This window comes from Sapajus apella, unplaced genomic scaffold (assembly GCF_009761245.1).
Source record: "Sapajus apella isolate SASKATOON/1434 unplaced genomic scaffold, GSC_monkey_1.0 scaffold15, whole genome shotgun sequence".
Classification (NCBI taxonomy): Eukaryota; Metazoa; Chordata; class Mammalia; order Primates; family Cebidae; genus Sapajus; species Sapajus apella.
In genome coordinates this window covers 12,145,357-12,166,880 of record NW_022436955.1, presented here as the reverse complement: position 1 = coordinate 12,166,880, position 21,524 = coordinate 12,145,357, and the positions used below count along the sequence as shown (strand labels likewise).

The following is a 21,524-nucleotide window of genomic DNA, read 5'->3' as shown; positions in this document are numbered from 1 at the left end:
TTGGACTGATGGGAAGCTCCCTAAATTCCAGAGAGCTTCAGAAATTAGGCCAGGTCCAAGGACATCAGGGAACAGAAACAAGAACACCATCACATCAACCTTGTCCTCTCCTACTTCCCATCTCTGATTAAGAAATTGGGTTCCAGGAAGCTCTAGGTCTTTATGTTTTTGGCCTAGCAACAGAAAAGAGCAAAGTAGAGCTCCTTCCAGCTCTACTTTGAAAAAATTCTGGCAAAGGACTCTGATTAGCTGAACTAGGTCTCATGCCTGCCCCTAGAACTATCAGTGAGCTCCAGGGACATCCTGACGGGTTCCTACAGTCAGTACAGTCAGATTGTTGGAAAAGGGGGAAAATGCTGGGCAGACAAAGACAATAGCTACCACAACACCACTAACCAGGAGTTATAAGGATTGAATTAAACGACAGATGTGAAACACTTAGCAGAATGTCTTTAAATTAGTAAGCATTCAGTAAATGGTAGCTATTATTAACTCACCTGGCTGTGATGAGTTTAGCAGTTAATTCCTCCTTCTTGGTGCATCACTCTTTAATCTTAGCCAAGTTCTGAAAATTGAAAAAGACAAACTGACTCCCATTCAACTCAGAAAGCTATTTATTGAAAGAATACAATGATGTTACAAGGATGCATTTCACATAGCCCTAAAGGGCTGGGTATCTATAAGTGCATAGTGTATGGCTGCTGGGACTAAGAAAACCTTCTGTCCTCTGAAATCTTAAGTGGAAAAAAAAAAAAAAAAGAAAACCTTGTCAATGAGCCACACATACATCCTAAGCTCCCTCCCTGTCAATGATGATGTGCTGCAGTTCAGAGGATGGTGGTTGGATCTAGGCCAGGCTCCAAACTTAAACCAGTGGTCTCCTTTGGATCTTCTGGAACTAAGTTTTTATAAACTTCCATTAACAGTGGGGGCAGCACTCAATTGGTTACAATTCTTGCCATTCCTGAAAGCAGTTCACTATGGGGACCCCCAAACAACCAGTAGCAAAATGAGTTCCTGACAGGCATCCTAGCCAATCAGTAGGGAGGGTGTGAGTAGAATTACCCATTGTCAAGCTATGTTATCAGACAATACAAGTATGGCCTTGGCACAGTGTATGACCTAATCATGGAGTACCAAAAACAAGGGTTTTTGGATGGTCAGCATCTCAGAAGGGCAGATCTGCTATGGAATATTTCATTTTGCATCACAGAGGACAGACTAATAGAGCTATACATACTACATTTCAGCCCCCATGCACATTTTTTTTTCCCTGCAAAGAATGAAGAATGCTTTGGTGCTGCCTCATGCCATCCAGGATGAGAGAAAGGCAAGCAAAGAAGCCAGTAGGAAAGGTTCACCATTAATACCACTAACATCATCTTGCCCCACAATTCATATTTAGGGCTGGGAAAATTTACCTATCTTTGGGAGGCAGCTCTTGTATAAAAGAGATCAGTGTCCAGTTGTGCCCAAATTTGTCTGCATGGTCAATGTCAACAGACCAATGAAGGTTCCCAAAATTCCTTTAGGATAGTCCATGGGAGGCATTACAGGATGGTGTGGCCACTGAAGCTTAGCTGATGGAAAGGTATTACAGAACTAAATTTTAGTTGACTTGTGTGTGTCAGGGTCTTGCTCTGTTGCTCAGGCTGGAGTGTAGTATTGTGACCTCAGCTCACTGCAGTCTCCACTCCTGGGTTCCAGCAATCCTCCCACCTCAGCCTCCTGAGTAGCTGGGACTACAGCTGCATGCCACCATGTACCACTAATTTTTGGATTTTTTTTAAGGAGGTGGGGTTTCACCATGTTGTCCAGGCTGGTCTTGGACTCCTGGGCTCAGTCTATGTGCCTTAGTCACCCAAAACACTGGGATTACAGGTGTGAGCCACCATACCTAGCCAAGTTAATTTTTTTAATGGTGAAATATTTTCTTTACACACAAAATGAGCCAGTATATGGTGTTACTCTAAATTGAGTAAAAGACAAAATTTATGGCAATGGGCAATTAGACTTATACTTTTCCACAATAAAATTAACAGGGGAAAATTCTCCTCTTAGTTTTGTGTTGTTTTGCCATTGATCTGATATTGCAGGCTTAAGCTAGTGCTTTTTCATGGGCATGCCATAAAAATCACAATAAGAGGACTTAATAGTTCTGTGAAACTGGCATATATTAGCTGAAAGTATAATAAGTGTAACTGGGAAAAGGAAAAAAAGTCACTAGTAGTTCAACCATCTATAGTTTCTGTTAAATTGTGGTTTGTACGCCTCTAAGAAGTTGCTTTAAACAGTTTGTGATAAATTTACATACATTTTGCTACCACTTATGCTTTTAGGAATTCCCAAAGTGTCCAACCCATAGGTGCTCATTAAATGTTTGGGTATCTGATATATCTTAAAATTTATTTTAAAGCCCTCTGAGTTCTAAAATACCTTTTCTCTGACAAGGCCATGGGGCCCCAAATCCAGGAAACCTGCATTCTTAACCCAGCTTTACCCCTACAGGCTGTATCATACTGTGGAAACCACTTCACATCTTTGGCTTTCAGTCTCTTCATCTGTACAATGAAGTGGTTGGGCTAGTTAATCTAATTCTTTGAATGGTGACTTCCTGGAGGTGGAACTGGTTTCCACGGTGAAGTTAATGTAAGAGCTGCAGTTGGGTGCAGTTGTCAAGCAATTTTTAAAATGATTTTTGGTCATTACTGCAGGAATTTATTTTTTTTAAGCTGTTAACATTGGGGGTTATAAGTCAAGATGTTGAAACTTGATGATCTCCTGCATACATATATTCAAAAGCTTTATAAAGTCCAATATACAGACATTTAATTTTCAACCAGCTACATACGATATATGTAAATGTTTTCACACCAGTCTGTAATCAGATCTGAGAATGTGGCTTTTATTTATATAAAAAAAAACATCTATCTATTGGCAGTTTTCTCCACACACAACATACAAACACACACATAATTCATTACATTCCCAAACTCTCTCTCTTTAAGAATCCTCTGATCCTGAATCAGAACAACACGTTAGCTAAAGCATTCTGAAAATTCGTTAACTTCAAGGTTCCTAGAGTTTATTTCGAGTGTGAATTCTCTGGTGTTTAGTAAGAGCTGAACTTCGGCTGAAGTTTTTCCCACATTCCTTACAAGAATAGGGTTTTTCTCCAGTATGAATTCTCTGATGATCATGCAGGTTGGTTTTCTTTCGGAAAGCTCTCCCACATTCGTTACATTCATAGGGCTTCTCTCCAGTATGAGTTCTCTCGTGCTGAATGAGGGACGAACTTTGACTAAAGGCTTTCCCACAGTCAATACATTCATACGGTTTCTCTCCAGTGTGGGTTCTCTCATGTTGAGTAAGCGATGAGCGTCGACTAAAGGCTTCTCCACACTCATTACATTCATAGGGTTTCTCTCCAGTATGAATTCTGTGATGCTCTATGAAACTTGTACTCCTTTTGAAAGCTTTTCCACATACATTACATTGATAGGGTTTCTCTCCAGGATGAGAAATAGCTTGCTGATTAAAAGCCTGGTCACAATCATAGGGATTCTCTCCAGTATGGATCCTCTGATGGTCAGTAAAGTCTGTAATGTGACTAAAGTCTTCCCCACAGTCATCACAATGGTAGGATTTCACTTCAGTAAGAGTGCTTTCATCTTGAGTGAGAGATGAGTTGTGCTTGAAATCTATGCTGTAGTTATTGCTTTGGTAAGGTTTGCCTCTTTTATGAATCCTCATATGTTTATAAAGGGATGGGCTCTGACCAAAAGCCCTCCCACATATGCTACATTCAAAAGGTTTCTCTCCAGTATGAGTCCTTTCATGTTGGACAAGGGAAGAACATCGACTAAAGGCTTTGCCACATTCCTTACACTGGAAGGGCTTCTCTCCACTATGTGTGACCTCATGTTGAGTGAGGGATGTGCCATGCCTAAAGGACCTCCCACACAGATTACATCGATAGGGTTTCTCTCCAGTGTGAATTCGCTGGTGTTGAACAAGGGAGGAGCTGCGCTGGAAGGCTTTCCCACAGAGACTACACTGATAGGGTTTCTCTCCGGTATGGGCATTCTCATGCTGACCAAGAGATGAGCTATGCCTGAAGGCCTTTCCACACACATTGCATTCAAATGGCTTCTCCCCAGTGTGAATTCTCTGATGTTCAGTAAGCTGTGTCTTCCAGAGAAAGGTTTTCCCACAGTCAGTACATTCGTGGTGTTTCTTTCCAGGATAAATTCCCTGATCTGTTCCATTAGGGAAAGCTCCCTCTCCTTTATGAGTTTTCTCATGTTTAGTAAGTGATGATCTGTGAATAAAGGCTTTTCTACATTTATCACACTTATAGGGTTTCTTTTTTGCAGGAATATTATTCTGATTAAGTAAGTCTGCATTTTGTCCCAAATTGCTTCCAAGGGTCTCACATTCACTAGGCCTTATTCTTGCAGGAATGTTCAGTTGTGTAACCAAATCAGTGTTCAATCTTGAGTTTTCACCAAATTTATTTTGCTCAAAACTTTCTTGCGGTGTGACTATTTTCTTCTGGGTGGATGCCTCTGATCCCAGATGTCTCTTCCAGTTTTCTTGTTGCCTGTCTAACTGGCTGCTAACATCCCAGGAGTCTTCTAATGTAGCACGTGAGAAATCATCTGTACAGTGGGATACATCCTGCTGCAGATGTGATGATTTGAATTCAGGCCTGGTCTTCCAGTCTGAAAGAAATCCAAAGTGCAAAAGTCCCCTATTCCTTCCTGTTGAAACAAACTGCTACAGTAGGAATGAAGAAAGAAATATAAGTTACACATAACTCTGTTTTGAAATCAGTCCTGTATCCTGGGAACAAGACCCAAAATGGAGAAAGGGAGGAGTGAATAAATTATACTGAACACTGCAGATCCAGAGTATGTGGGTGGTAAGTCCAGAGAATGAGGAAAGCCCATCTAGGAGGGCTGCTTAGAAAATAAAAAAGTAAGTGAGCAGGACTGTGTTAGGCACAGATACAAATGCGACAGGATCATAGTCCATCTTAGGATCCTATAACTCTCCATGCCTATCCTTTTATAAACCACCACAAAATCTGTCTTCCTAATACATCCATTTCATAATTTCTTTACTGTCAACTCTGAGGTTCCAGGTTTCATTCCTCTGCATTTGCTGCAGAGAAAATCTGTACCCAGTGATATAACTGAAAAGATTATTTGAAATACTACATTTTCTCAGTTTTTAAAGTATAACCCTTGGAGATCAAGGAGATCCTTGATCAGGAGGGAAATCATCTTTGTCTTTACAACTGGTACTATGGTTTCCATCTATGTGAGCTCTGCTTTTATACTAATTACCTCCCTTGACCAAAAAGGATTTATTTCAAGCTGCCTAATAAATTGATCTCTAAGTCCCTGCTTTTACTTCAGAACACTGGTACAAGTGAATTGATTAATTTTTAGGGTTTAAAAATGGTAACTTTTAAAAACTAAGGGCAGAGAGCTTTTTAGAGTGATAGAAATGTTCCATATCAATAGGAATTTGGGTTAGACAAGTGAATGGATCTGTTAAAATGAACTGGATGGTACATATAAGAGTTGCACATTTCACTGTATGTAACATTTTCTTTTAAAAACTAAAATAAATATTAAATTCTAGTTAATGACATAACATACATGCTAAAAGTGTAGGGGTGAAATGTAATTATGCCTGCAACTTACTTGGAAATGCATCAAAAAAGTAAGATTGAGTGATAGATAGCTAGATGAAGAAATACATGATAAAGTAATTAAAACAACATGCCAACAAAGCAAATAATATGTTAACAACAACAAATGTGATAATCTTGGTGGTAGGCATGTGGTATTGACTGTAAATTTTTTTTCAACTTTCCTATTTGAAAATTTTCATAATAAAATGTTGAGCAGGAAATCACAACAATAAGGCCCTAAACCTCCAAATTCCTTATCCTACAATGAGAACTGACTCAACTCCTGAGGGCCGAGAATGCCTTGTATTTTTTTAAGAATGCTTCTAAGTGGGACTTGCAAAAAATACTTGTTAAAATGAATAAATGAGAAAAGTTCTCTTCCCAGCCAGCTCCTAAATAGCTTGAATAGAAACAAGACAACCTTTTGGCAACTAAAAAAGGGTAAAACCATCAGATGGTATATTATTAAATCTGAGTTTTTATAGTGTACATGATATAAATGGTATTTGTTGTCAGGGAAGGAAGAAAAATATATTAGTATCAGGTCTCATGGATTAGACAGGCCTTGAACTCAAATAACAAATGGCTTTGGATAGGCAGAATATATTGCCTAATGAGGGAAAAGATATGCTACTTACAGAGAATACTAAGAGAAGTTCAACCCAAGGGGATCTGTTTTAGCAGGAATAGAAAGATAATACTGAATGATAGGAAACTTTTCTTTTTTTGAGACAGAGTTTCACTCTTGTTGCCCAGGCTGGAGTGCAATGATGCAATCTTGGCTCACTGCAACCTCCACCTCTCAGGTTCAAGTGATTCTCCTGCCTTAACCTCCCGAATAGCTGGAATTACAGGCATGTGTCACCATACCTGCCTAATTTTGTATTTTTAGTAGAGATGGGGTTTCTCCATGTTGGTCAGGCTGCTCTCGAACTCCTGACCTTAGGTGATCCGCCCACCTTGGCCTCCCAAAGTGCTGGGATTACAGGCATGAGGCACCATGCCAGGCTGATAGGGAACTTCTAAATCAAAGAAGTTTCTATTGCCTATAGTAAAGTACAGAGAGTAATAGCAAGGGTTTGTCAGAAGTTTTAAGAAAATAAAGCATTAGACCAGGCATGGTGGCTCATGCCTGTAATTCCAGCACTTTGGGAGCCAAGGTGGGAGAATTGCCTGAGCTCAGGAGTTCATGACCAGCCTGGGCAACACGGTGAAACCCCATCTCTACTAAACTACAAAAAATTAGCTGGGTGTGGCAGCGTGCACCTATAGTCCTAGCTACTTGGGAACCTGAGGCAGGAGAATTGCTTGAATCTGGGAGGTAGAGGTTGCAGTGAGCTGAGATCACACCACTACACTCCAGCCTGGGCAATAAAATGAGACTCCATTTCAAAAAAATAAAATAAAGAGAGAAGATAAAGAATTAAAACCCAGTGGCTGGGCGTGGTGTCTCAGGCGTGTAATCCCAGCACTTTGGGAGGCTAAGGCGGGTGTATCATTTTAGGTCAGGAGTTTGAGACCAGCCTGGCCAACAGAAGTTTTAGTAGAAACCCCATCTCTAATAAAAATACAAAAACTAGCCAGGCGTGTTAGTACATGCCTGTAGTCCCAGCTACTCGGGGGGCTGAGGCATGAGAACTGCTTGAACCCAGGAGGTGGGGGTTATAGTGAGCCAAGATCATGCCACTGCATTGCAACCTGGCAGACAGAGTGAGAATCTGTCTCAAAAATAAATAAATAAGTAAGTAAAATCTGGTGTGGTTCAGCAACTGACAGAGTGAGAGTCTGTCTCAAATAAATAAACAAATAAATAAATAAAATCCAGTGTGGTCCAGCAACTGATAAATAATTAAACAAAATGTGGTATATCCATACAATGGAATATTACTCAATGGTAAAAAAGAATGATGTATTGATACATGCTACAACATGATTAACCTTGAAAACATGATGCTAAGTGAAAGAAGCCAGTGCCATATTGCATGATTCCACTTATGCAAACTATGCAGGATATAAAAAATCCATAGAAATAGAAATTAGATTAATGGTTACCAGGTACTGAAAGGAGTAGGGAATGGGGAGTAACTGTTAATGGGTATGAAGTTTCTTGCTGGGTGAGGAAAATATTCTGAAATTAGATAGTGTTATAACTGTCTAATACTACTCTCTGAATATATGAAAAAACCACTGACCTACACACTTTAAAGGGGTGAATCTCATGGTATGTGAATTATATCACAATAAAGCTATAATTTTAAAAATCCATTTGATTTATAAAAAGAAAAAACAGAGTGAGCTATTCCAATTGGGAATTATAGCAATCTAAATCTGGGACCTCAGCAGGGGCTCACACCTATAATTCCAACACTCTGGGAAGCAGAGGGAGGAGGACCAATTGAGCCCAGGAGGTCAAGGCTGCAGTGAGCTGTGATTGAGCCACCGCACTCCACCCCAGGTGACAGGGCATGCCCCTGTCTCAAAATAAAAAATAAAGCTGGTGCAGTGGCTCATGCTTGTAATTTCAGCACTTTGGGAGGCCAAGGTGGGTGGATCGCTTGAGCTCAGGTGTTTCAGAGACCAGCCTGGGCAACATAGGGAAAACTCGTCTCCACCAAAAATACAAAAAATTAGCTGTGTATGGTGGCACATGCCTATAGCCCTAGTTACTTGGGAGGCTGAGGTGAGAGGATTGCTTGAGCCTGGGAGGCAGAGGGTATAGTGAGCCAAGGTCATGCCACTGCACTCCAGCCTGGGTGACAGAGTGAGAGCCTGTCTCAATAAAATAAACAAACAAACAAATAAATAAATAATTTAAAAATTGGGGCCCTGGTTTACAGTGCCACTAGTAGAAGTTAAAAGGCAAGAAAATCTAAGCTACTTCTCATAGGAAGAAAATAACCTGGGTTGAAATAAAAGACTAAACTAATTACGGTGTCCAGCCTGAGCAATTAAGAATCCATTGGATTCTAATAGGCAAGGATAGAAATGGGAAATAGGCAAGGTAGCAAAATATTCTGGTGGGGGGTGAAAGGTGATGAATTTAGATTTTAGGTATACATATGAACTATGTGACTTCTGAGAAGGAAACAAAGTCATCATCACACAAATAAGGAAGACTTCTGAGTCTACTGCATAGAATAAACAGCTGCAACTAGCAGGAGGGAGGCACCCTGTTAAGGAGGTAACAGAAAAAGGAAGCTAGGCAGGTTCCTTAAGGCAGAGTCACTTAGGGGAAAAAGCAAGAAAAGCTAAAGACCTAAAGCTAAGAAGCACTTAACAGGCAAGGAACTGGGATAGCAGGATACTACAGGAACCGTGGAGCGAGGTAATGAGTCAATTCAGCATGAACGTGAGACGGAAGAAAGATGGTGGTGAGGCATGGAATCTGAGGGCAGGTTATGAGGGGAGGGAGAATGAAGGAAGCTGTGGGTGTTTCCTACAAGTCTGGGGCTTCTGACAGTGAAAGCAGCAAGATTAAACAGGGAAGAGATGGGGAGTTCAATACAAGGAAGAGATATGAGAGTTAGATTCCGAATGAGTAACAGAAGGGATCTCTAATTAACAAAGAGAATCAGAGGCCGCCAGAGGAAAAATAAACCAGCAAGAGCTGGAACACCTTTTGGAAGAGGAGAGAACTACAAGGTGTCAGCCAGGCAATGGCTTCAGCCTCTTATGCAGATCTAGGCGACAAGCCAGCTGCAGGAAGGTACTTCTCCCTCCCTAAGTTGTGCCATTATCTGCATTCATTCCTAACACCTGACTCTCACTCATTTACCTGGACAGAAAGGTCTTTGGATTTCTCCCTCTGATATCCATGGCTCTTCTCCTTGCTCCAATTTGAAGATCACCTCTGGCTTGGAAACTTGATATCCTGCTCATGGGTAAATACACAAGATTTGGTTGTTTGTGCAAGTGGACAAAGAACCCTCCTAAGGACAAGTCAGTACTAGTCCTTGATCCTCAGGAACTCTGAAGGAAAAAAAAGGTGCAACTTAAGGAGTCATGCAATCAAATTGCCTATTTCCAGTTCTGTAAAATAAAGGCCTTTTACCTAAAGAGCAGGCTCAAAACCCCATAAAGCTGGGTCCCCATGAGATTAACAAGCTCTGATCCCTGAGCACCCTGCTCAGTTACCTACACTCTGGGCACCACCACTACAGCAACCAAGGAAGGAAAGACCCAACAGCAGGAAAGACACTCAGAGAAGTGGTCCTTACCAAGAGAAACCAGGTGGCTATAGTTCTCCAGCATCACATCCCTGTATAAGCTCCTCTGAGCAGGGTCGACATGGTACCATTCTTCCTGGGTGAAGTCCACAGACACATCTTTGAATGTCACTGATTCCTGTAAGATTACATTCCTGCTCAACTGGGGATCAACCCCACAAATGTTCCACGGCAACGCTGGGAGCATACTATAGGATCTATCAGAAATGGCGATCACACATTTGTTAGACTGAGGAGGCAATGTTGGGTTATATAAACTCACTGTTTACATAATTGTGTAAAGAATCTAGTATGTCAGGCAGGAAAGCTATGGGCAATTTGTCCTGCAAACCTGTATCCCTACCTAGCTATCTTCTTGGTTTCCTTCAAAGCCAAGCCTTTTTATACAACATCAATTCCTTGTTGCCCATTCACTTTCTTTGTTACAAAATCCAAATACAGTAGGCAGTATTAAGTGATAACTCTCCTTTACCCCATAACCAATCCCACTTTACTTTCCAGAAATAACACTCTTAATAGTTTGGTATAATCACAAAGTCCCTTGTCCATGTTTTTTAACACCTCACCCACCCACTCAATCATACTCACACCTTAACACAGAATCCTGTTTTATGGAACACCATACATATTGTTTTACAACTTGCTTTTTGCATTTAGCTATGTATTCTGGAGATCTTTGCATAGTGGAATAATTTCTTCTTATTGAACTGCTTCATAGTACTCTATAGAACAGCTGTACCACAGGTACCCACTGCTTAAAACCAACAGCACCTCACTGTATTAAGAATAAAATGCAGCAGGGCATGGTGGTTCACTCCTGTAATCCCAACATTTTGAGAGGTCAAGGCCAGTAGATCATTTGAGCCTATTCACCTCCTTTGTTACAGGAGCCCAGGAGTTTGAAACCAGCCTGAGCAACACAGTAAAACCCCATCTCTACAAAAGATCAAAAAATTAGTCTGGTGTGGTGGTGTGTGCCTATAGTCCCAGCTACTCAGGAGGCTAAGCTGGGAGGATCACTTTGAGCCTAGGAGGCGGAGGTTGCAGTGAGCCATGATCATGCCATTGTACTCCAGCCTGGATGATGGAGTGAGACCGTCTCAAAAAAAAGAAAGTAAAGTGCAATTCCCTCATGGCTCACTAGACTGTCACATGCTGATCTTGATATTCCTTGACTACATCAAACTTGTTCCCACCCCAACCCTTTTGTGATTGCCTAGCCTCCTACATCTCCACATGGTTGACAACTAGTTACCAGTCATTCTGGCATCATCTCAAGCATGACCTCCTTGGAAAGGCTGTCTTAGCACCTCCACTATCCATCACGTTACGTGTTTAATTTTCCTACTAGTCCAGTTATCTCACTGCCTAATTCTTTTAACCTGAACTCAAGAATGTAACAGATTCTGACAGAAAGGACACTTGTGCTTCTAGCAACAATTGGAGATGAGCTTATTACCTTATTGTTTGTCTCCCCACTGTAAGCTCCAGGGGACAGAGACTTTATCTGTCTTGATCACAGTTACATGCCTGATACCCAGAACAATGCCCAGCACATAGCGGGCACTGGAAAAATACTTGCTGAATCAATGAACCAATCCATGTTAACAGGTACTGAGATTCTTTCCCGTATTCTGCTATTACAAACATTACTGTAATAAATATTCTTTGGGTGAACATGCTAGCATTTCTCCAGACTTGCTAGCTAGAATTAGAAAGGCTAGGTCAAGGGTCTTTCACGGCTTCTTACCCTACTCCAATCACTTCTTCCACCATCCCATGGACACGTGGCTGGCTGAGGTGCCCCATGCCTCCCAATTGTCAGTTCTGATGCTTGCGGGCTGATTGTTTAGCATCACTTGGCCTTGTTAAACCACGAGTCACCTGTGACCATGGCCTCCTTGAGCTATGTCCTTTTGTGGAGTGCAGTGGCACAATCATGGCTCACTGCAGCCTCGATTGCCTGAGTTCAAGTAATCCTCCTACCTTAGCCTCCAGAGTAGCTGGGACCATGGGCATCTGCTACCACATCTGGCTAATTCCTGGTTAGACTTCTGTCTCAGAGTATATAATAAAGTATGGTAAAGACAATTAGTGTAAAAAGACATTGAAAGCAGAGCTGAGTTAGCTGGAGCAGGGAGGAAAGGTTTCACGGAGGCTTCAGCTTTATTCTGTACTCTTCTCCTGTTTGCTTAGCTATAGCTGAACTGGATTCACTCAAATTCCTCAAGGGTATCATTCTCTCCTCCTATTTCCCATAGCTAATTCCATTTCATACTTCAGGTGCTGGTTAGCAGATCTGCAGTGAAGTCTTCTGATCTCCCACTGGAGAGTCAGCCTCCCTATCATGTGCTTTAAACCACTCTGGCACACCTACATTATTCAAACAAACCTACTCTATTTAAAACCTATCTATTTAATGCATGTTTTCCTAGTTAGATGATACACATTATGAGGGCAGGTATAATACTTACATTATAAGGACAGGGATAATACTTTTAGCTGTTTTTTAAAATTCTACAATACCATTGCCCAACAAGTGCCTGACTCACAGTAGACATCTGTTTCCTGAATGCGGTGAGCCTTAAGGAGATGGATGAAATTTGATTATTAAAGAAGGCAAGTGTGGCCCCTTTACTGAGTGAGGTGCATGACCATATCCTCACACCATAGTGCCTCCTCTGCCCCATATTCCTGCTCAATACTTGGCTGTGTTCCTGCAGGAACAGGGCAGGGTTGAAACAGAGGCCATTTTTCTGACCAAGGTTAGAGATCTGACCGACTAGGTATTTACGAGGTGGCTGGCTTTACTATATATACTGTGGCCAACTAAAAATGCAAAAGAAAAACACTGCAGTCCTTGAATACGGTTCAGTTTATTTTAAAAGCGTTATTTATTAGAGCACAATATGAGACGATACACAGTAAGGTGAGGTGCTGCAGGCGCTCAAAGCAGGAAAGAGCGGGAGAGGGAGGGAACACTTCAAGGTAGGCTCTGTACCGGGTCCTAAGAGGTAAGTGCCATTTGCACGGAAGAAGAAAATGTGGGAATCCAATCCAGGGATTGGGTGGCTTGCGAAGGGAGGCTGGTCTTGGTAGAGGCATGGCTAGGAAAGACAAAGGGGTTGGACCAGCCATTTTGAGGTAGGTGGTAAGAAGTCAAATCTCCTTCCCATTGCCTACTCTGCCCTCTAGACATATTGTCTCTTTGGTTTAGTTACAGTCGTCACCCAACTAGGACTCCTTTGCTTAACTGGTCCCTCATATTTAACATAGGTTAAATATGAGGTTTCTTTTGTTTTGTTTAATAGAGATGGGGTCTCGGTATGTTGCCCAGGCTGGTCTCAGACTCCTGGGCTCAAGTGATCTTCCCACCTCGGCTTCCTAAAGTGCTGAGATTACAAGTGTGAGCCTCTGAGCCTGGACGGCCTCCCGGTTTCATTCTGCTTTCCCAAAGAGTCTGCACTCATGGTGAAGAACGTGCTGACCAGCAAGCAAACCTCTGCTCCAAGTCACTCATTATTTCTTGTCTTGACAAGACAACCACTGGCCTCTGTTCTTTAACTCTTGATTCCAACCCCTTTTTTTCTCTGGGCACTATCAGAGTCACTTCAAAACACAAATTTGATCATGTTCACAAATGCTTCACTGCTGCCGGGTGCAGTGGCTCATGCCTGTGATCCCAGCACTTTGGGAGACTGAGGCGGGCAGATGGATCACCTGAGGTCAGGAGTTGGAGACCAGTGTGACCAACATGGCGAAATCCCATCTCTACTAAAAACATAAAAGTTAGCCAGGTGTGGTGACAGGTGCCTGTAATCCCAGCTACTCAGGAGGCTGAGGCAGGAGAATCACTTGAACCTGGGAGGTGTAGGCTGCAGTGAGCCGAGATCGCACCACTGCACTCCAGCTTAGGCAACAAAGCAAGACTCAGTCTCAAAACACGCACACACCCTTCACTGCCTCCCAGCTTCTCTATTCCTGTCACCCTCACCCTAGTTGGTGTCATCATCTCTTACCTAGATTATTGCCACAAACTCCTAGTTCATCTCTCCTCTCACTCTTGCCCCACCACCCAAGTACATATTCCATATGACAACCAGAGAGATCTTGTTAAAACCTGCCAGACTACTGGGCACGGTGGCTCACACCTGTTATCCCAGTACTTTGGGAGGCTGAGGTGGGAGGCAGGAGTTCCTCATTGAAGGCCAGGAGTTCCAGACCAGCCTGGGCAACATAATGAGATCCCATCTCTTAACACACAACAATTTTTTTAAATTAGCTGGGCATGGTGGCTTGCGTCTGTGGTCCCGGCTACTTGGAGGGCTGAGACAGGAGGATTGCTTGAGACTGGGAGTTTGAGGCTACAGTGAGCCATGATGATGCCACTGCTTTCTAGCCTGGGTGACAGGGCAAAAACAAAACAAAACAAAGAAAGAATCTGCCAGATCAAGTCACCTCTGTTTCAAGGCCTCCAATGGCACCCTGATTCATTCCAAGTTAAGCCAAAGTCTTTATAGCTGCCTATAGGCCCCTCACAATCTGGGTGCCAGCTAGTTCCCTGACTTCACCTCAAGCCTCCTCCCCTGCCTGCAGCTCTCCCCTGCACCCACCCCGCCCTCCTTCTAATTCCTGGAAGACACTAAACCTATTTCCTCCTCAGTGCCTGTGTTCTGCCTGTTCCCTCGACTTGACAGCCTCTTCCTGCATGTATGCCTGTGGTTCCCCACTCACTGGCTTCAGCTCTTTTGTTCAAATGTCACCTCATCAGAGCAACCTTCCCTCACCATCCTACATAAAATAGCGCCCCATTCAATATTCTCACTTTTTTTTCATAGCCTTTGCCATCTGACATATCATATGTCTGTTTACAGTCTGTATCCCACAGCAGAATGTAAACCCCAAGAGAGCAGGAATACTATTTATTTTCTTTACTGTTAAATCTCCATTGCCCAGAACAGACCTGGCATGTAGTAGGTACTCCACAAATATTTAATACATTTTTCTTTTGAGACAACGTCTTGCTCTGTTGCCCGGGCTTGAGTGCAGTAGCACAATCATAGCTCACTAAAGCCTTGACCTTCGAGGCCCAAGCAATCTTCCCGTTTCAACCTCCTAAGAGGCTGGGACCACAGGTGTGCACTACCATGCCTGGCTAATTTTTTAAATTTTTGTAGAGACAGCGTTTCTCTATGTTGCCTTGACAGGGAAACCACCGGCCTCTGTTTTTAACTCTTGATTCCAAAACCTTTTTTTCTCTGGGCACTATCAGAGTCACTTCAAAACATAAATTTGGTCATGTTCACAAATGCTTATACCTGTAATCCCAGCACTTTGGGAGACTGAGGCGGGCAGATGGATCACCTGAGGTCAGGAGTTGGAGACCAGTGTGGCCAACATGGCGAAATTCCGTCTCTACTAAAAATATAAAAATTAGCCAGGTGTGGTGACAGATGCCTGTAATCCCAGCTACTCAGGAGGCTGAGGCAGGAGAATCACTTGAACCCGGGAGGTGTAAGTTGCAGTGAGCCGAGATCACACCACTGCACTCCAGCCTAGGCGACAGAGCAAGACCCTATCTCAAAACACGCACGCACGCGTATAGGTGTGTGCGCGCGCACACACACACACACCCTTCACTGCTGGTCTTGAACTTATGGGCTCAAGCAATTAACCTGCCTCAGCCTCTCAAAGTGCTGGGATGACAGGTGTTAGCCACTGTGCCTCACCCACAAATATTTAATCAATATTTGTCTTGATTAAAACTTAGATTCTTCAGTGCGAGCTTCAGAGCCCTTCATGGCCTAGTACCCCGGCTACCTCCACAGCCCCACTCTGGCTTCTCCTCCCCTCAGACACTAACATTTGGCCGTGCAAAAGAGTGCTCCCGTAACCAGAATGCTCTTTCACCTCGGCAAGCATTGCTTCAAGAGCTCAGCCTTTCTTCGTCAGCCTGGCTAAGACTTACTCTTCACTGTTCACCAAGATTTGGTCAAGTTCTCTGCTCTGGGGCCCTATTCGTACCCCAGGTCTGGGCTGTGTCCTCCTCCCATCCCAGCAGCTCTCCTCCCTGGGCCTCTCTCTACCACAGCTCCTAAGACACTACTGTTACCTTGTGATCACTCCTACCAAACTGTGCTCCTAGGGAGTCATTCATGACCTTGACTGAGGCACCTTCAAATCTCCAGAGGCCAGAACCAGTTTGGTATATAAAAGACAATCAGGCCAGGCACGGTGGCTTACACCTGTAATCCCAGCACTGTGGGAGGCTGAGGTGGGCGGATCACCTGAGGTCAGGAATTCAAGACTAGCCTGGCCAACATGGCAAAACCTTGTCTCTACTAAAAATACAAAAATTAGCTGGGTGTGGCGGCGGGCACCTGTAATTGCAGTTACTTGGGAGGCTGAGGCAGGAGAATCACTTGAACCCGGGAGGCAGAGGTTGCAGTGAGCCAAGATCACACCAGTCTACTCCAGCCTGGGTAACAAGAGCGAAACTCCGTCTCAAAAAAAAAAAAAGACAATCAAAAGTTTGCTAGAGTAAACAGGTAAAAAGTACTCTGAGATGCTTGGTGGAAGTTAGTCGCTCTGAGTCAGATCAACCTCAGGGCATTCTCTTGCTGTAGTCATACCTTGAACCCTAATAAATGATTCAGTAACACCTTGCAGACAGCTCATCCTTCTTCCAAATATAACAGGACTTCATCATCAAGCCCTTTTAAAAACTAAGTTATTAAGAAGTATCACATGTTCCCTTTCCTCATGCTGACAAACAAGGACCTTGGCCAAATGGTGGAGCCCAAAGCAATGAACTAAGAACAGCATACACTAAGCTGAGAAGACTCAATTCCATGGGCTCCTAAAAAGCTCAACAATGAATAAATGCATAATATCTTTAAGGAGATCTCACACCTCCTGGAGATCCAATTACCTCATCAATAACATGACTTCCCTGAACTAGAGAAATAGTTTATGAGCAGATGGGGTAAAAGGGCACTTCCAGAAGGGACATGTGCAAATACAGAGTTTGCCCAATTAGAAAACATCACATTTACTGAATACAGTGTGGTGTCCCCAGTCAGTGCCCTCTAATACCAGTCCGATCACAGTTTTAATAAGCTGAGAGTTGACAGCGTTAACTAACAAGGGAGTACAGACAGAAGAAATATCACTGTCAACCTTTGCACACACTGAGATTCCTAACTGCATCACCATCTGCAGTATTCCAGACTGGAAACCTGGACACCTATAATCCCAGCTACTTGGGAGGCTGAGGAAGGAGAATCACTTGAACCCAGGAGGCAGAGAGGTTGCAGTGAGCCGAGATCACAACATTGCACTCCAGCCTGGGCAACAAGAGCAAAACTCCATCTCAGAAACAAACAAACAAAAGAGATCAACTGTATTTTGAAAAACTTATGCAATGTAACCAAATGGGATTTTATCCCAGCATTATGTATAATAGTAAAAATTTTAGAAACAACCTAAATGTTCTATGAAAAATGGCTAAACAAATTTTGGTACATTCATACAAAGCAATATTATACAGTCATTAAAACTGATTTTAAACAACAACATGAAAAGAATCCTCATAAAACTGATAGGAAGTTTAAAATATGTTATAATTTAAAATGTTTAAGGGGAAAAACATGCATGAGAAAAGGAAATTCCTCAAAACAAATACAGAGGTCCTAAGGAAGAGGGATCATAAATGTCTTTTTTCTATTAAAAAGCATAGATTATTAAGCAATTAATACCTAGAATATAGAGAGCACTTCTAAAAATCAACCAAAAAAAAAATCCAAAAATGGGCAAGGAACTTGAATAAATATTTTTCCAAAGAAGATATACAAAGATGCTCAAAATCATTAATTACTAGAGCAATGCAAATCAAAACTACAATGAGATAGATACCACCTCACACATATTAGGATGGCTACTATCAAGAAAAAACAGAAAAAAACAAGTGTTGGGGATGTGGAGAAATTGGAACCCTTTGTGCACTGCCATTAGGAGTGTAAAAAGGTACCACTGCTTTGGAAAACAGTATGGCGGTTCCTGAAAAAAATTAAACACAGAAGCCGGGCCCAGTGGCTCATGTCTTTGGGAGGCCGAGGTGGGTAGATCACCTGAGGTCGGGAGTTCAATACCAGCCTGACAAACCTGGAGAAACCCTGTCTCTACTAAAAATACAAAAAAAATTAGCTGGGCCTGGTGGCACATGCCTGTAATCCCAGCTACTTGGGAGGCTGAGGCAGGATAATCACTTAAACCCAGGAGGTGGAGGCTGTGGTGAGCCAAGATCGTGTCATTGCTCCAGAGAGGGCAACAAGAACGAAACTCCATCTCAAGGAAAAAAAAAATTAAACATAGAATTACCATATGACACAGCATTTCCACTTCTGGGTATATAAGCAAAAAAATTGAAAGCACAGTCTCAAAGAGATATTTGTACCCCCACATTTAATAGTTCAATGCCTCATGTTCATGTTCAGTACCATAGCAGCATTACTCACAATAGCTAAACATGGAAACAACCCAAATGTCCAACGACAGATAAATGGATAAGCAAAATGGAATTGTATTTAGCCTTAGGAAGGCTTTTATTTTAAAGCATCATATTCAGGCTTTAAAAGAAAGGAAATTCTGATATATGCTATGACTTAGATGAATCTTGAAGACATTATAATAAGTGAAATAAGCCAGCAACGAAAAGATACATACTGTATGATTCTGGCTGTATGTGGTGGCTCACACCTGTAATCCCAGCATTTTGGGAGGCCAAGGCAGGCGGATTGCAAGGTCAGGTGATCAAGACCATCATGGCCAACATGGTAAAACTCCATCTCTACTAAAAATACAAAAATTGGCTAGGTGTTGGAATTGACTGGGCGTGGTGGCATGTGCCTAGGGTCCCAGCTGCTCAGGGGGCTGAGGCAGGGGAATCACTTGAACTAGGGAGGCAGAGGTTACGGTGAGCTGAGATTGCGCCACTGCATTCCAGCCTGGCGGCAGAGTGAGCCACCATCTCAAAAAAAAACAAAAAAACAAAAAAACAGTGAAACCCCATCTCTACTAAAAATACAAAAAATTAGCCAGGCATAGTGGCGTGTGCCTGTAATCCCAGCTACTAGAGAGGCTGAGGCAGGAGAATCGTGTGAACCCAGGAGGCAGAGGTTGCAGTGAGCCAAGATTGTGCCATTGCACTCTAGTCCAGGCGACAGTGAGACTCTGCCTCAAAAAAATAAATAAAATAGAAATTTAAAAAATAAATTAAAGTAATACAACACAGAAAAGTAAGGAAAATTATCTTATTTTTGAAGCAGTTCTTAGGGGAACAGGTTTGACATCCTAAAGACAAATTTTCTTAAAACTGTTCAGTGTGAATCATGTTGTTTCATGCAATCATTTTATCAGAAAATAAAATGGGAGTCATTATGACTGGAAAATATAATTTGTGCTACATTAGGAGCAGAAAGCATAAAATTGATGCTTGGGCTTAAGTGGTTATGAATGTTCATGTTACCTCATGTTTGATCTGGGCAAGGGGTTGAAGGGAAGAGTCAAATTGCCATACTCTACAGGAGCTCAAAGGCTGGTGCAGAGAAGGCTGGGTAAACACACCACTCCACTTCACGTAAGAACAGTACTATAATAGGTGTGCACAGGTGCTACGGGCACGCACAGGATGGGTACCTAACCTTACCCAGGGGATCTGAGCTGAGGTGTTTTTTTTGACCACCTCTTGTCAGCTCAGGCCGAAGCTGAGAAAGGGAACCTCTGGACAGAGGAAGCTCAGATATCCTTGACCACAAACATCCTGACCTGATTTAGCAAGTGGCCTGGCTTCCCCTGGTGGCCCAGGAGCATCTTGCCTGAGTTTGGGTGACCTAAGCCCAGTTTTGCTGGGTCTGTTCACCCTGATGATCTAACCACAGAGGTTTCGGGATCTGGAGTTAACAGAGACCAGGCTCTGACCCCTCCTCTCCATTTCCTCTCTATCGAGGAAATATCTTCTCTAACATGAAGACATCTGGTCTCCATATGTAACATCTTTCTTATAAAATGTCCCTCATTTCTCTTTTCTTTCTGTTTTATTTATTTATTTATTTTTTGAGATGGGATGTCTCTTTGCTGCCAGGCTGGAGTGCAGTGGTGCAATCATAGCTCACTGTAGCCTCAAACTCCTTAGCTTAAGTGATCCTCCCACCTCAGCCTCCCAAGTAGCTAGGACTATAGGTGTGTGTGCCACCACACCCAGCTTAAAACTTCCCTCATTTCTTACTGTTCTGGTGGCTTCAGCTTTAAGAATGGCAAATGCCTTTTTCATTTCCTAACTAAAAATGTAGTACACGTGTGATGAAGAAAAGACAAGCCGGTGCGGTGGCTCACACCTGTAATCCCAGCACTTTGGGGGGCCAAGGCAGGTGGATCACTGATTTGAGGTCAGAACTTTGAGACCAGTGAAACCCCATCTCTAGTAAAAATACAAAAAATTAGCTAGGTGTGGTGGCACATACCTGTAATCTCAGCTACTCGAGAGGCTGAGGCAGGAGAATTGCTTGAACCAGGGAGTCGGAGGTTGCGGTGAGCTGAGATCGCACCACTGCACTTCAGCCTGGTGACAGAACAAGACTCCATCTCTCTTGTTTTTTGTTGTTGTTGTTTTAGAACAAAGTAGACACTTGGCATTCAAATTTTTTTTTTTTTAAAGAGACGGGGTTTCACCATGTTGGCAGGCTGGTCTCAAACTCCTAACCTCAGGTGATCTACTCCTAACCTCAGGTGATCTACCTGCCTTGGCCTCCCAAAGTGCTAGGATTACAAGCATGAGCCACCCCACCTGGCTGACTCCATCTCAAAAAAAAAAAAAAAGGCAAATGAAAATACGTAATGTTTACATAGATACAGCTCCTAATGATCCTATAGATACATAGCTATATCTATGTAAACATTCTAAGTGTATCCTGGCTCCTCCATCTCTGCTTCCAGTCCCATCCCACTTCAGGTGGAGCCAGTTCCGGTATCTGCTAACTATGCTCAGGGGAAAGGTCCCACTCATCAAGACACCTCTCCAAAGGAACTATATTATCAAACGTAATATCAACCTTTTTCTCCTAGGATTCATCATTCATGGCAATCTTTAAATCTAAGAAGTCGTATTAGTTCCCTGCCCAAAATCATCAGCTCAAGCTACACTGGCCTCTTTGCTGCTCCTTGAATACACCAGACACACATCCTGCTGCTAAGACTGTTCCCTCTGCCCAGAGCATTCTTCTCTTAGACATCCACTGCCTCATCTCCTTCAAATCCACTCAGATGTCACCATCTCAGTAAGGATAAGGCTTGCCCTGACCACATCATTTTAAATTGCACCCCTACTACAAGGCCCCCACCTCCTCCCTCAATCCCCCTTACGTTTCTCCACCTTTTTTCCCTCTTGAGATACTACTGCCTTCTAGGATACCATACAATTTACTTATTTACTGAGTTCTTCTGTCTGCTCTCTGTAGAATGTAAGCTCCTTAAGAGCAGAGTCCTTTCTCATTTTGTTCACTAAAGTATCTCAACTGCCTAGAAAAGTGCCTGACACA

General features: G+C 42.7%; 1 protein-coding gene across 8 annotated transcripts in view; it reads right to left on the bottom strand.

Annotated features, from left to right (window-relative positions):
• Window positions 1–599: 599 nt before the first annotated feature.
• Window positions 600–21,524, bottom strand: part of ZFP90 (ZFP90 zinc finger protein) — a 24,426-nt gene continuing 3,501 nt past the window's right edge. For 4 of the 8 annotated variants that reach the window (XM_032284261.1, XM_032284260.1, XM_032284263.1 and 1 more), the window contains exons 3-5: window positions 9,922–10,048; window positions 9,480–9,575; window positions 600–4,724 (exon numbers count right to left, since the gene is read on the bottom strand). In XM_032284261.1, the coding sequence (XP_032140152.1) occupies window positions 3,079–4,724; window positions 9,480–9,575; window positions 9,922–10,048 (1,869 nt within the window). In that variant the 3' untranslated portion in view covers window positions 600–3,078. Of the gene's footprint in view, window positions 4,725–9,479; window positions 9,674–9,921; window positions 10,049–17,176; window positions 17,196–21,524 lie in introns of those variants that run through there. The other 4 variants (XR_004270577.1, XR_004270578.1, XR_004270576.1 and 1 more) reach the window with 2 other exon arrangements.